General features: G+C 37.8%; 1 protein-coding gene across 2 annotated transcripts; it reads left to right on the top strand.

Annotated features, from left to right (window-relative positions):
- The first annotated feature begins 217 nt into the window (after positions 1-217).
- On the top strand, positions 218-15,361 carry sema4e (semaphorin 4e). 2 transcript variants are annotated; one of them, XM_082173007.1, is made up of 16 exons: positions 218-608; positions 896-1,146; positions 4,866-5,188; positions 7,524-7,669; positions 7,809-7,871; positions 8,522-8,620; positions 8,733-8,832; positions 9,002-9,112; positions 10,234-10,385; positions 10,502-10,674; positions 10,796-10,952; positions 11,045-11,267; positions 11,615-11,730; positions 12,631-12,788; positions 12,998-13,050; positions 13,129-15,361. In XM_082173007.1, the coding sequence occupies exons 3-16, from the start codon at positions 5,074-5,076 to the stop codon at positions 13,746-13,748; spliced, it is 2,286 nt and encodes a 761-aa protein (XP_082029133.1). In that variant the 5' UTR covers positions 218-608; positions 896-1,146; positions 4,866-5,073; the 3' UTR covers positions 13,749-15,361. The 2 variants fall into 2 exon arrangements, with proteins under 2 accessions (XP_082029133.1, XP_082029134.1); XM_082173008.1 differs by having other exon boundaries at positions 899-1,146.
- The last annotated feature ends 466 nt before the right edge of the window (positions 15,362-15,827 follow it).

A 15,827-nucleotide genomic window follows, 5' to 3' on the forward strand; every position in this document is an offset into this window, starting at 1 on the left:
CAGTTGTTAAAAGGTTAACAAAATACTTATAAATCAGTTTTTAAATTGAATTCAGTCATGTTGGAAAAGACGTTGAAACGACATTGCAAGATCAGCGTTGATTCGATTTGCAAAATGGACACAACATTCAACATATGATTCAGCTTTGGTGTTGATTCACCCGTGAGTAAACGTTGAAATGACTGCTGGATAATCGTGTAGCCCTATTTGTGTGTGTACAGGTTTTACTTGTGAGGGCCAGATTTTAAAATGTCCTCAAAATACAGTAAAAATGCTTTTAGTTGTTTGAAATGCTTAATAAGTTAAATAAAATTTTGCTTTATGAAATTATGCATACCACCCCTAAAACTGACATCACCAGGTCGCAGTATGGTTTAGCAAGTATAATGACCTCCATATTAAAATAATTTTGTCTGTGAGATGTTAGTGAGATAATGAATATGCAAGCTAAAAAACCTGATCCAACATATACAGTGCCAACAGAACAAGTTCATCCGGATTATGTCATGTTATTGTGAACATTCAAATTGAAACAAGTTGTCATTACGAACATTAAAAACAGTTTGGATTAAAGCACAAGTTCCGATGACTCTTACAAAGATGCTTAGGTGAGACCATACGTCTTGTTCTTTCTTCAGTATGAATGAAAAAATGTGTTTTGAAACTGTTGTATATCTGAGAAAATCAAAACATTGGTTTCCCTTTTGTTTTCTACAGCAGCAAACTTGGTTTTCTTGAAAATCATAACTTTGAAAGCACAATACAGGCTCTCCTACAATCCTCTTCTTTTCTTTTTTTTAACACACTCACACACACACTCACGCTGACACTTGTAGTGACTTGTTGAGATTGAAGAGCTTCTAAAAGCATGTTTTTCTCGCTCTTTTCTCTCCAGCAGAAGAATGCCTTTGACTCTACACTGCAGGATCTGAGCAGTTTAATGCTCTTTCACACAGAGCAGCAGACACCATGAGCTCCATTCACTGCAGAACCACGACTCGCAACACACTTTCTGCTGCCTCTGACACTTAGACCACATTGATTTGTTTTCTATGGGAGGACTGGAGCAGTGTTTGTGTGTGTGAAGAGGAGCCACTCATGCGAGCACAGGAGAACTGAGAGACTAACTGAGAATTTGGTTGCATGGTGAGTTGATGCTTACACACATTTCTCAGTAGGCCTAATTGCCACAAAACTTATTTTGAGAGGAACTGAGACCAAAACTGTTTTGTAAGGGAAACTGCTGATTTGTTTACACTTGTGTAAGAGGGAACTATATAGGCTATAGCTTTATTTAAAGTTTTATTTAAGTTTTAGTTCTAGTTAACAACAATAATATGAATAGCTCTGTACAGTACTTAAAAGAATACCATGATATTACCATCATGGTACTGTCCAAAAATGGTATTTGAATGGAAATACTGTGATGCATTTTGCCAGGTTTGTCTAAATTCTGTTCATAAAGAAGCTTTATATAATTGTAAAGTATAAAAACATTATAATATTTCAATTTCATTTGCAGATTCAAATCAACTGCATTTATAGGCCAATTCCCAAAAGGTGTAAACACTGTGCTATCAAAGCATGGCAGCATTGTCTCAACCATTGGTGTGAGTTTTGGGGCAGGGCGACCTTTGTTTGTTTGAACAATGGCAGAGACGGGGAAATACTTGGGGAAACCTGTTTGAAACGGTTAGGGTTAAAAGTCCATAGATATCGCCGTCATGTTGTTAACACTAGCGGATACAATGAGGCCTTTTTCTCTGTTTGTTCATGTGACATTCGACATAAAGCCTATAGGATTTTTCCATTGGCATATTTGGAACAGGGTGAAAATCTTTTTGATGAAATCTGAGAGATTTCTGTCCCTCCATATACAAATACGCAACTACCACTTTGATGCTTCAAAAAGTTAATAAAGAGACCGTAAAACGTATCCATAAGAATTGAGCGGATTAGTCAAAATTTTCTCAAGGGACAATCGCTTTATATGATGAACAGATTGAATTTAGGCTTTTATTCACATATAAACATTCATCAACACACACATCAGTTGTGGTAAATGGAAGCAATGAACCAGTGAGGTTCATTCTCGTGTTACGCAGCACGTTTGAGCTTCTGCAGGAACCAATGAGGTTTGTTCTCGCGCATCAAGCAGGTTCGGTTGAGCTTCTGTTTATGTTTACTGATCAATGTTTAAATGTGAATAGAAGTCTAAATTAAATCTGATCATCATATAAAGTGATCGAGTCTCTTCAGAAAATTTGGACTAAACCGTTCGATTAATCTGGATTCGTTTTTCAATCTCTTTTTGAAGCGTCGACCCACATAGCAAATTTTTTCTGGCCCAGCTCCGGGCCACACAATCACTTTTCCCTCGGCCAAAGTACCGCAAAGAATGACGGCCCTGAAGTGGCCCAGAACTGGATTAAAGACAAGGGTCACACATGGGCCATAACTGGCCCAAATCTCAGCTAGTTAGTCACCCTTAACTGGCCCTGAACTGGGCCAAAACAGGTTTTATTATTAGTACCTTATGGCTGAGATTCGGGCCAGTTATGGCCCATGTGTGACCCTTGAAGGGAAATCCTTGAATATATAGTAGCGGCCTAAATACTTATAATTGTCCAGTACACAAAGTATGGCCCATAATCGCTACACTGATCTGGGCCACACACCTCCCATCCACAATTGGCCCAAATGTTGTCTGCCGTCATGCAGTGCCATCATTGCCACACATGGCCCACAGTTGGCTGACATGATGCATGCCAGTGCCGGCAACACGCCAGCAGTGCCATGATGAGGCCACATTTGGGCCAAGTCTGTTTGCTATGTGGGGAAATGGTAGTTGCGTAGCTGTCAATGGAGGAACAGAAAGCCCTTGAATCTCATTAAAAAGACCTTCATTTGTGTTCCGAAGATGAACGAAAATCGGTAACACTTTACAATAAGGTTCATTAGTTAATGTATAAACTAACATGAACTAACAAGGAGCAATCCATTTTTTACAGTTGTTAGTTAATAAAAATACAGCTGTTCATTCTTAGTTCATGTTAACTAATGAACCTTATTGTTATCCGAAAATCTTACGGGTTTGGAACGACGTGAGGGTGAGTAATTAATGACAGAATTTAAATTTTTGGGTGAACTATCCCTCTAATGTCCCCAACAACCTCTTTTTAGACTTTTATGTCCTGAAGTCAACTTTGGTTCAGACTGATTTTGCTGCTCAAGAAACATTTCTTATTACTAATGTTTTAAACAATTGGGCTGATCAATTTAATGCATCCTTGATGAATAAAAGTTGTTTCTTTAAAAAAAAAAAAAACTATACATACCCATGCCTCTCCTGTTCCTCTTCATGATGTTTTGATGTAAGAAGCGACACTCTGAAGCCTGTTTGGGGTCAGGTTGAGCTAACCTGCACACTTTCTGAGAATGTTAAGTAGCACTTCCTTATGTGGAAAATAGACACACACAAAAAAAGAGATTAATTTAAGGGATTAAATAATGTTTGACTCATACTTTATCTAAAATTCCCCAAAAGGTGTAATTTCGGGCTTGTAGTCTGTTAGACGGTGGTAACTATGATTAGCCTTTTTTAGAAGCTAGTAGGGTAGGAAGTCCCCACAATGATTTCGAAGTAAGCATGTGTTTACATGTACATGTCGTGGTGAAATAGAAGTGCTATCTGTTCAGATCTGCATCAGATAGCACATGCCATAATCATGCTCGCAGTCAGCGATGTACTAAACATATGCTGTTGTAACCAGAAAGTAAAATGCACCAATGAGCTCTTGTGTTTCCAGATGTTGGAGGCTTCCAAAGGCTGTGTTTTGAGGGTGCATTCATACATGTGCAGTCATTTCCCCATGGTTTCACAGACAAGACTTAAGCCTACTAGCTTTGTTTCAGACTAAAATAGATGTTTGAGCGGTCTTAACTGAAAGCAACTTGCACTGAGATATCTTAAAAATATACCAGTACCATTGTTTTGTCTCAAGATGTACACCAGTAATGGTATATTTTTCAAAGGCACGTTTATAAAAGCTACTTAAATGCCCTAACTGATCTAAGGACTGATCCTGTCTTAATCTAAGCGCCTCTGTGAAACTGGGCCTTTGTGGTTTTGGTTTCACTGGGACAGGATATGGTTTTGTTGACAGTTCTGGTTGAACCCCAAAACTTGTCACGCATTTACATTTTCTCTAGCACATAAATCACCCTGGACCTAGAAAATGAGATTTCTAGTAAATTTTACAAATATTTACAAAGAAACATCAAGTAACACATAATGTGAAATTCTAAAGTAGAAAGACGCAGTTTGAAGTACTAATTTCTTGTAAAATGTACCCCAATATACTTTGAAATATATATATATTTTTTACAGTGTAGTTAGTAGTTAACAACTACCTAACATGGGTTACAAAATGCTTTCTGCTTTTTGATTCTTCCTGTTTCTTCATATGTCTGTTAGGTAACACCAGCTTAATGACAATAAACATGTCTTAAGGTTTCTCAGCGTATTGCCTTGAACAAGACTTTTTAACTTTTCAGATCGTGCATTCGTGAGCGTGTCACTTATGAAGCTCGATCATGGGGTTTTTTGGGGGGGGGTTTCTGAGACATACATCAGGATGTGGGTGTCTTTTGGTGAGCTGTTCTGGCTTTGTGTCATTCGGTTGCACGAAAAGCAGAACCGTGTGTCTCTGTCAAGGTCTTAAAGCAAGAGCTTTCATCCTCCTCATTAGCATCACTATAGCAGTGACAGAAATACTGCTGCCAGCACCCCTGCCTGTTCAAACTTTCCCTCTCCCTCTCCCTCTCTCTCTCCCTCTCTCTCTCTCTCTCTCTCTCTCTTTCAGATGGCCTCACAGCGTTCTTTGCTGCTTCTCTGAAGATCCTTCTTTGCAGCTAAAGTCATATATCTCAGTATGGAAGAGCTCTGGACTGAAGCAGGGGAGAAGCAAGGATGAGAAAACTCTGACAGACAGACGACAGAGGAATCTAGCATTCGCACAGTCTTTTAGACCAAAATCACGGACTATTTTTTCATTTTTACTGGAACGCTGAATGATGTTTCTGCTGGCTGTTCTGTGCGTGTTGTACGTCTGGAGTCCAGCAACGCTGATCGGTGGACAGGGACCAACATCGAATATCATACCTCGGAAAACAGTGCCAATTAAAAGTAAGTGTAATTTATGACAATTATGTTTGGACATCAAAATACCATGTACTTTGGTACTTTAATGTAAGGTAGTCTCAGAAAATATTTGTGCATGTGAAATGTTTGAATTATGTGCATTAGATACAGAATATCAAATCAAAATCTGCCATTGCCAAGCCATTGGCCAAGCCAATACAAGCCATTGTATGCCATGGTGCTTGATGTCCATATTCATATATCAAGACTGTTAAAGGTAGTTTTTCCAATATATATTTTCATGGTAAAAGATGGGTATATAAATTGAAAGTTAGCGTTTCTCTAAACATTCTTTTGATTTATTTATTTATTAAAAACTGTTGTAATTATAAGTTGTCACATTTATTTATAGCGCTTTATACAAAGCCGCTTCACATTAATAAACAAAAAAATAAAAAATTCAATGTTGTAAAATTTATAAATTATGAAATTAATTCAATTGCAGCTGTAAAGAAGCTCTACAGAAGATAATAGTGTAATTATTCAGCTCAAATCAATTCAATTCGATAACAGTGTCAATGTTGCTGAGTTAGTGGCATCCATCTATCCAGCTTAATTCAGTTTAAAAAAAAATTCTCATTGGATAGTGTCAGTGCAGTAAAATGTAGTTACAGTAATACAGTCAATATTCTATGGAAACTTGTTTCCGCCACAGAATAAAACATTTTAAAAGATAATTGCGACTTTTTATCTCACAATTGCGAGTTTACATCTCGCAATTCTGACTTTATTTCTTAGAATTGCGAGATATAAAGTCAGAATTGCGTGAAATAAAGTCGCAATTGCGTGTTATAAAGTCAGGATTGCGAGATATAAAGTCAGAATTGCGTGAAATAAAGTCGCAATGTTATAAAGTCAGAATTGCGTGAAATAAAGTCGCAATTGCGTGAAATAAAGTCGCAATTTCGTGTTTTAAAGTCAGAATTGCGAGATATAAAGTCAGAATTGCGTGAAATAAAGTCGCAATTATATTTGTGCATAATTATTAAGCAGGTTTTCTTTTACATGTAAAATGGGCCAAAAAAGAGATTTAACTCACAATGAAGAGTCAATATTGAATGCCAATGAGATGGATGCAATACTACGGAAACTGTAAAATTAAGGTGTGACCTTTGGTCAAGCATTGCTCATTAGTGCAGCAGGGTCACCAAAAACAGGTTTAGAAGAAAAGACGCATGTTAACTGCAAAAGAGTTTCTGTTGGTTTCACGCTTAATTCTTCACCTTAATTCTCTGTCTCCAGAGCCACCATTTTCCAGAACGGCAAACTACCTGGAGTCTCCAGAAGCACAAGGTGTCAGGTTCTCATGACTTTGCCAAGGCAAGGAATCCTGAAACATGACCCACACTTTATAAAAATTACAAGTGTTGTGAAATAGTTTTATGGACAGATAGGTTAACTCATGAGGTACCAGCACAAGTCTTTCAGGGAAGGAGATCAACTCCCAAATCCTACTGCCAGATCCTGGAAGATAAATTCTTCAAACTGTGGTGCAAGAGGAAGAGGTTCTGCTCTATCAAGAGTCACTCTCAACCTATCTGTCTATAAAGCCATTCAGTCTTCATGTATTTCACAACTCTTCAGCTAGTGATTCTTATTAAGTGTGGGTCATGTTTCAGGATTCTTTACCTTAGCAAAGTCTCTGAGAACCTGGTACCTTGTGCTTCTGGAGACTCTAAGTAGGTTGCAGTTCTGGAAAATGGTGGCACTGGAGACTAAAGGGTTTCTGATGGTTTCGCACCTAATTATTAGTCTTTTGCCGTTAATATATTTTCTTCACAACCTGTTTTTTGTGACCCTGCTGTCCAAAGGAGCGTTTCTTGTCCAATGGTCACATCTTAATTTTGCATTTCTATAGTATCACATCAGTTCTCATTGGCTTTTAATAATTTCTCTTATGTGTGAGTTAGCCTAAATCGCTCTTTTTTTTGTTTGTTTTTTGTTTTCATTCTACCTGTGAAAGAAAACCTGCTTAATAATTATACACATCTGAATATAAGGTGTTGTTCACTTCCAGCCCTCATTAACAATTACTGTATATATCACTTATAAAAGATTATATAAAAAATTAAGATTGATGTGGTGTGGAAATGTGCTTGAAATAAAAACATGATCAGAATATCGACTCGCATAATAATTATGCACGCACCGTATTTCTGTATATTTAAATTCCAACTGAGCAAGCCAGAGGTGACAGACGAGATACAGGACTACGTTTCTTTGTCTTCAAACAACATTTAGTTGTTCTGTGTGTGACATTTCCATTTTTGGCAAACGTTTGCAACTCCTACCCTTGACTGTGGCTTTCATTTGTTGCTAGGTAATGGAGGACGTTTGTTTCGCGAGGAGGGTTTTTGGAACTACACCACTATGCTTCTGCGGGAAGACCTCAACATGCTCATCCTGGGTGCCAGGGATGCCATTTTTGCCCTCGATCTAGATGACATTACAGTCAAGAAGGCCATGGTGAGGTCTTAAATGCATAGTTACAAAAGCTTCTTATGCTGTGATAAAGTTGTTCACCAAGTCATTAAATATCATTCTGCAGTGATTTTTTTGTGTGTAGTATACAAGGATGATGATAAGCTGTGTTGTATCTCCTCAGGTAAATTGGTCAGTCACAGAACAGCAGCAAAACGACTGTGTCAATAAAGGAAAAGATGCTACGGTGAGTTTTCACATTTGAAATTCAATAAAACAGGTGCATTTTGGGCAAACATATGTGTGCAAAAAAATTTTTGGACAAATAATACCTTGCACCAGCTTTTATTGTGTCTTATTATCTGTCTTGCTATATATTAGCAGATATGTACACTTTGATCTCCTGAAGTGTATTAATTTATTGTGAATGCAGAGTATTCAGTTTATTAAAGTTTTAAGACATTCTTTGTCTGATAAAATGTTTAAAATGTACCTAAATTATATTTTCAAAATGTAATTTATGGAATGATCTTTATTTTTTATAAATACAAAATGTGTCATTGCATAGATGCTGGATGAATTTTATATTTTATGCAAATATCAAGGTGACAAGATGTTTAAGGATGTTTTAAGACTGTCTAACCAAAGCAACATGCAAGAAAGTACAACCTGCATGTATTGATCATTCCAGCAGATATCGACAGATTCAAATCAAGTACTAAGTAAAAGCCAAAAACACCCACATGAACGTATATATTCTAAGAACACACAGGAAAGGGAAGCGTCTGGTTCTGCTTGGTTAGACATTGTGGTCAGAATTGAGAATAGGTCTTTACTTACACAAAGATCACATCATTTATTTGTTTCCCATGGCCACGTTGTTGTTTTTTTCTTTAGAATGACTGCAAAAACTACATTAGAATTCTTCATAAAAATAAAGATGGCAGTATGTATGTTTGTGGAACCAAAGCATTCAACCCATCCTGTGACAATTTGGTGAGTCTCATCTGTTGTAATCAGTGTTAGAGATAGACACTACAAACATAGAATGTGCAGTATACAGTGTTTCATGTTTTTTGGGTTTTTTTTTTTTGCATGTTATTCTTAGTCCTATGCAAATGGTCAGCTGAATTTACAGAAAAAGCAAGAAGAAGGGAAGGGGAAATGTCCTTTTGATCCTTTTCAACGATACACGTCTGAGATGGTTGGTACGTACTGACTCTGTTTATTCATAATTTTGCCAGTTAAAAATAGATTAAGCACAATTGACAGTTATACTGACAAGATCATATGGACTCATATGCAACTATCAACAAGAGTTACTTTAGTGCCCAATAGTTTCCACGTCATCTTTTTCTTGTTTTTTGTCTCTTGCAGATGGAGCGTTATACACCGCCACTGCAACGAACTTCCGGGGCTTAGAGCCAGTTGTGATGCGCAGCACAGATGAAATCATACGGACTGAGTCTACAAGTGCCTGGCTTAATGGTGAGATAATGGGGATGTCTAAACAAACCTTCAACCGCAGTGTGCTAAAGACAGTTAGAACACATTAGAAATCTCGTTGCAATACCTTGCAACACCCTGGCAAACACCACTCGCATTCATATGTTTTCATGTGGCTTTTTCAGCCAAAAGACTATATTAATTGTTGTGCCATTTTTATTAGCCAAAGAGTGTTAATAAGCTTGGATATAGTTATTTGTTAGCATGCCCATTCATTTCAATTGCAGAAAGTAGACATCCTGAATGCTGAAATCTTTGCTTCATGGGCATTCATTCCCTGAAATATTTTTCATAGTTTTCAATCACGAAGAACTGGAGTGCAAAACATCCATAGGACTGCAGCATAGGCCTGTCAGTTTCGAGCTTCATCTGTCTCAAGCCATGAATATTTAGATCACCTCTTAAGAGAAGAAAAACAAAGATATGTGAACAAACTGCAAGTTTCGGGCACTTGCAATCAATTTACAGAACCTGTTGCAGTATTTCAATCAGTATAAACAGCGGAACCTTCAAAAACACTTAATGTGAAAATGAAAAACACTTAGCCCTAAGGCACTTAACACTAAGGCATGTTTATAAAAGCTACTTAAATGTCCTAATTGAACTAAGGCCTAATTCTGGCTTAATCTAAACCCTGTCTGTGAAACCAGGCCTTAAAGTGGCTAATGTACCGGTAGTAAGACTGTGATATTAATAGATCAAATTAACTATACACCTTATTGATTATGCATACTATATAAAAGCAAGCAAGTACATAAGCCGAGTATATGAGTGCAGTGTAAATGCTTGACATGAAACTTTATGCATTGCGTTCAAATTCTGGGTTTAGCTGCTTGTGAATAGTATGTTTTATTAATATTGTGCACTGAACAGCAACCCAATGTATAAAAGTATGCAGACATGGTTAGTGGTTCAGTTGTCATTAAAAATAAGCATAAACTAAAGTGCCTTTCACCATGATTGTTATAATTGCCAGAGAGGTAGTCATAGAGGTAGAGAGGAGTGTGCTGATCACAGTCATTTCCAGTTCTGCGGGTAAAAACACATTAAAGGTGACAGGAAGTTCATTGTGACTGAAATATGTCATTTATTTGTCATTTAAGAACCAAATTTTGTCTACATGGCCCACATCCCGGAGGGAGAATCGAACCCAGAGGGGGACGACGACAAGATATATCTGTTCTTCACTGAGACCGCAGTGGAATATGATTCATACACCAAGGTGGACGTCTCTCGGGTGGCTCGTGTGTGCAAGGTAAACTCCCTTGGAGTAATTTCTGTATGCTTAACCCATGTCAAGAAACATTACAGCATTTCCTGTCTATACCACATATGACATCTATGCAAAATGATATAATTTTTTCCACGCAGGGAGACTTGGGTGGGCAGAGGACGTTGCAAAAGAAATGGACATCGTTTCTAAAAGCGAGGCTTGACTGTCCCGTTCTAAACATTAACCTGCCTCTTCTGGTCCAGGACATGTTCCACATGTGCCAAGGTGACTGGACCACCTGCGTCTTTTATGGTGTTTTTACTCTACAATTGTAAGTTTGAGCTCTTTGATTTTGTTTAAAGCATATCTCAATTACTTGCACTCTCAAACCAAACTATCAAAGATTCGATGCTACAAACCACTGAAACTGATGTGTCGTGTCTGATCGACAGAGACTCCGCTCAATACTCTGCAGTATGTGCATACAAAATTGAAGACATCAAGACGGTGTTCTCAGAGAGCAAGTTTAAGGCTCCTTTTACCGTCGAGACGTCGTTTGTGAAGTGGGCGATGTACTCCACCGAACTACCTGACCCTCGACCTGGAGCAGTGAGTCTTCTAGTTCAATAATTATGTTCGGCACTCGTTCAATAATACTGGATGCCAAAGTTCAGTAACTTTCTCTTTGCTTCTCACTAAAGTGCATTGATAATCATGCCAGAAAAAAGGGCTTCACCAAAACCCTGGATCTGCCAGACAAAACGCTGCAGTTCATTAAAGAAAAGCCTCTGCTGGACCAGGCCGTCTCGGCCATTGGAAAGAAAGCCCTGCTGGTGAAGAGCGGCACTGCTTTCACTCGTATTGTGGTGGCCACAGCGACTGCCTTGAACGGGGGCAGCCATCACGTCATGCTCATTGGCACAAGTAAAGATGCCTTTATGTTAATCTATAGTTTTTTTATTTTTTATTAGTAAACCCTCAAAATAAATGTAAATATATTAAAATATGTTATACAAAATGTGTTTAATTGTCAGAAAAAACGAATGCACAAATGTTTTCTTTAATTAAGAATAATTTTGCATAATCATTTTTTTTTTGTGATGTTCACCCAGTGATTTTTCTATCTACACCATTACTAATACAGATAATATAATTAATATGATATGATTAATAATATGTTCAAGCCATTTAAAGGCATCTTCAGCTGTGTGTGTTTAACTGAGATTGTTGTCTTTGTCTTCCGCGTTGTGTTCTGTTCTGTTCTGTATCAGAGAGCGGTTCAGTGCTGAAAGCTGTGAATTATGTGGGAGAGATGGTTATTATGGAAGAGATTCAGGTCTTTGAGCCCTCAGAGCCCATCAAGATACTGCGACTTTCCAACACCACGGTAAAGAGCTGATCGATGTGTTTATTACTCACTTAGCAACATCATGAGCTGTTTATTACTCACTTAGCAACATCATGAGCTGTTTATTTCTCACTTAGCAACGTCATGAGCTGTGTTTGTCGTGCAATTTTATACTCTCTCTGTTTCTGTCAGCAAAGCTAATTTTAATCCTGTAACTCATTTGGTAAAACAACAATGCTAAAGTCATGGATTGAATGGCATTCAAGTCAAATCTTAGCAGTTAACAATTATTTTCTGTATATGCAAATGTTCAAAAGTTTAAGGTATGTAAAATATTTTGTTTTAAAGGGGTCTTTTTTTTATTAGAAATACAGTAAAATTATTAAATATAATAATATAAAATTATTTATTATATAAATATATTATATAACAGTACAATTATGAAATATTATTACAAACAAAAATAACTGTTTTCTATTTGAATATATTGTAAAATGTAATTTATTCCTGTGATGCAAAGCTGAATTTTCAGCATCATTACTCCAGTCTTCAGTGTCACATGATCCTTCAGAAATCATTCTAATATGATGATTTGCTGCTCAAATGACATTTATTATTATTATCAATGTTGAAAACAGTGGTGCTTCATATTTTTGTGAAAACTGTGATGCATTATTTGATGAAAAGAACGTTCAAAATAACAATTAACAAAATAAAACAAAATAACAATATCAATTTAATGCATCCTTGTTGAATAAAAGTTAATTTCTTTACAAAAAGATATATTACTGACCTTAAACTGGTGCTGTGTCGGCCATGTGTTGTTCTAAAGGATTATTTTGGGTTATGTATGTTCATCTGGGACAAATCTAAATAATTGTAATCTCTATTATTGTCTATGGAGATGTTAAGTTATGTGTGATGTCATCCCAACAACAGCTGTACGTGGGTTCGGAGGTGGGCGTGGCACAGCTGTCCATTAGTGAATGTGGGCGGTACCACGCGTGTCTGGACTGCGTTCTGGCCAGGGATCCGTACTGTGGCTGGGACCTCAACACCAGCCGCTGCTCTACCATAGACAGCACACACAGTACCAGGTCAAAAGACAAATATAATATATGCATTATGGTGATGGAAATTTTACAGGATAATGTTTAATTGTCAGAAAAATGAATGCAAAAATGTGTTCTTTATGCAATTTGTATGTATATATTTTTAAGTGATATTTTCGCACACCATTGTCCACACCATTACAAATATTGATATTGGAATATTACTGATTGCTGTAATATTATTTCTTCCACAGCACCATTATTCAGAGTTTGAGTGAAGGTGACGCCAGTCAATGTCCACCAATAGGTAATTGTAATACAGTATATCCCAAAATCTTTATACTGTATGTTTTGGTAGAATCTACATCTAGACCTTGTATTACAGGTGGCAGTAAACCAGACAACATCTCGTTTTTCCACGGCAATACCGTGAAGCTGTGGTGCCAGCCTTATTCCAACCTGGCAAAGGTTCACTGGCAGCTGAACGGACAACCGATCAGACCGTCAGACACCTTCCAGATCCTCTCGGACAGCCTAATGATCGTCAACGCCTCCGCAGAAGCCGGCGGCCACTACACCTGCAGTTCTGTCGAGGGGAAATACAAGGCCCAGCACGTAGCATATGATCTAAAAATGTGGTCAGGACCCGGGACTACGGCATTCCTCAGTGACGTTAAGGAAAAAGAAAACACCTTAGTGGCTATGGTGGTGATATTGTCTTTAGTTCTAGCTATGCTAGTAATCTGGAACCTGTACAAAGGGCATTTACCTTTACCGTGTTGCCACAGTAAGGTAAAGGACACGACGAACACGTGCGGAGACGAGAGGTTCTCTGCAAACCAGGCTCAACAACATAAAGTAGCATCATCAACAGTGAACATGAACAGCAACAACAACTATGCAAACATCCAGAGGTGTTCCACAGAAACAGACAGACTCTCAACCACGGTTGGTTCCTCAGGTCAGATCTCATTGAGATATATAGATGATGAATCAGAGATCTGAGATTGTTTTTATGCACGGACTTGCTAATGCGGCAAATGTGATGGTTCGTCATTTAAATGCAGACCAAGCCCACGGGTGCTGGTTCCTCTTTTGCACCTGCTAACTCTTGACTAAACTGCTGTTTTGACCCACTTTGTGTCCTTGATGAATTGCCTTTCATTCCAAATGCCTTCGTTCAACCACCATATGCCAAATGTCCAATGGACAAAAAAGACACTGAACCAGACTTTTTGGCATAAAGCCGGTCCACATTGCAGCTTATACTGGCAAAGAACTGCCAAAGTCCCTTCAAAGTCAAATCACTTGGTGGCCATATTTGTAACGCCACTAGGCAGCTATTTCCAGCTTTAGTGTATGTCAAACTGCTTGGCAATATTTCAAATCATATTTGTCGAGCTGCCTCATGAATGTTGTTGCTTTCGTTTAAAATAGCATTTAAAAAGCTAATTGTTTTTGGTTTAATAGGTTAAAAGTATTTCGTTTTTGACTTTTTTCGTCGAGAGAAATCGCGCCAATCATTGATGCTCATATGGTCATGGCTTGCATCATGTAAGAGGAATTACAAGCTGAGCCAAGTATCTTCCAAGCACCTCCCGAGCTCCAGAACATTTGTGGAGTCGGTTTATAGGCTCTCCCCTATTCCCAAATCATACACAACTACATCACATAGGCTACTAGCAGCCATACAGCATGCACATATACTCATACACACAAATACACTCTCTAGTGTTTTTTGTTGAACTGAATGGCCCTGCTGTTTCCTCACTATACACCAAATTATTTGCACAGCCGACTTTTTTTCATCTGAAACTATAGCAGTAAATACCAATACCCACACTTGTGATCTTGATCACTTGAGAGTGCATATACGTGATAGGAAATAAGTGTGCAAGACTGACCTTAAAGCACACTAAATCCATCTCTAATACTGCTTCAGAATGGTATTTAAAGCTAAGTGTATCCCATCATTTTCAAGAGCTCATGTGCCCTAAAAATTGTGAGTAAAACTATCCAGTGCAAGTTAAATTAATTAGATATAACATTTCATTCTTGCAGTCTTCATGCCGCTTGAACACTTACAGGAAATATGTCATCGTAGTAGACAAGTCATCAAGTGCAAAGACCACAAGTGTGGGTATTTGGACAGGCTCATTATAATACTTTTGGTACGACCCACTTAGACAGGAAATGATCATCTTATCATGTACCTACACAAGCGACCAACCACATGTGTGGTTTATAAAATAGATTATACCACAATATGAAAAATAACGCAGAAGGAGCTTCCACAAACTGTTTCTCAGAAATCAGTAAAGCCATGTAAAGAGTTAGGGGTCGGTCACACAGAACGCATTTTGCATTACACTGCACTTTTTTTTTTTTCTATGTTAACATGCACTAGAAGGATGTCTTTGTAACGTGTTTTGCTGAGTCTTGCGCATGACAAATGCAGTACTGAGTTAAATGAAAACACATTCTGTGTGAATGGCCTCTCAATGATAAGAATTGCATCCTGTCCAAAAAAAATTCCAGATTATTTCACAGGCCTAAAGGGCCATTCACACAGAACGCGTTTTTGCAAGGGCAGTGCATGGATTACAAAAAATTAAAAACGTGGTAAAACATGTCAGTCTAGCACAAGTTTAAATAGAAAAACAATGGAAAAGGAGCACAGTGGAATAAAAGTATTGTTGTGTGAACGGCCCTTAACAAGGCCAAAAATACTGTTCTGCTAATAAATACTTACTTTACTTGCTAGTAAGTGCCGCAAACAAACTGAATCAAATCCAGTGATTAGTTCTCCCTCAGAAGTGATCATTTATTAAGTCAGAAACTTGTAAACATGATTTTTTTTTCCCGGGTCGGCTGATAAAAAACATGAGCCCTGAAGTCTGAGGCAAGAGACTATTTCGATTCCATTTCAGGACAATTGTATTGGTTGTTTTCCTGTTTTAGGGGCTCCCTTCGGGGTTAAAAAATGATGTCTTGTTAAAACCTGATGTGGGTGTTGTAACAAACCCATGGATGTTGCCTTCAAAGGAAATTTCACATGGACAAGAATTAATTTCCTGTATCTTC

This window comes from Leuciscus leuciscus (assembly GCF_965113295.1).
Source record: "Leuciscus leuciscus genome assembly, chromosome: 6".
NCBI lineage: Eukaryota > Metazoa > Chordata > Actinopteri > Cypriniformes > Leuciscidae > Leuciscus > Leuciscus leuciscus.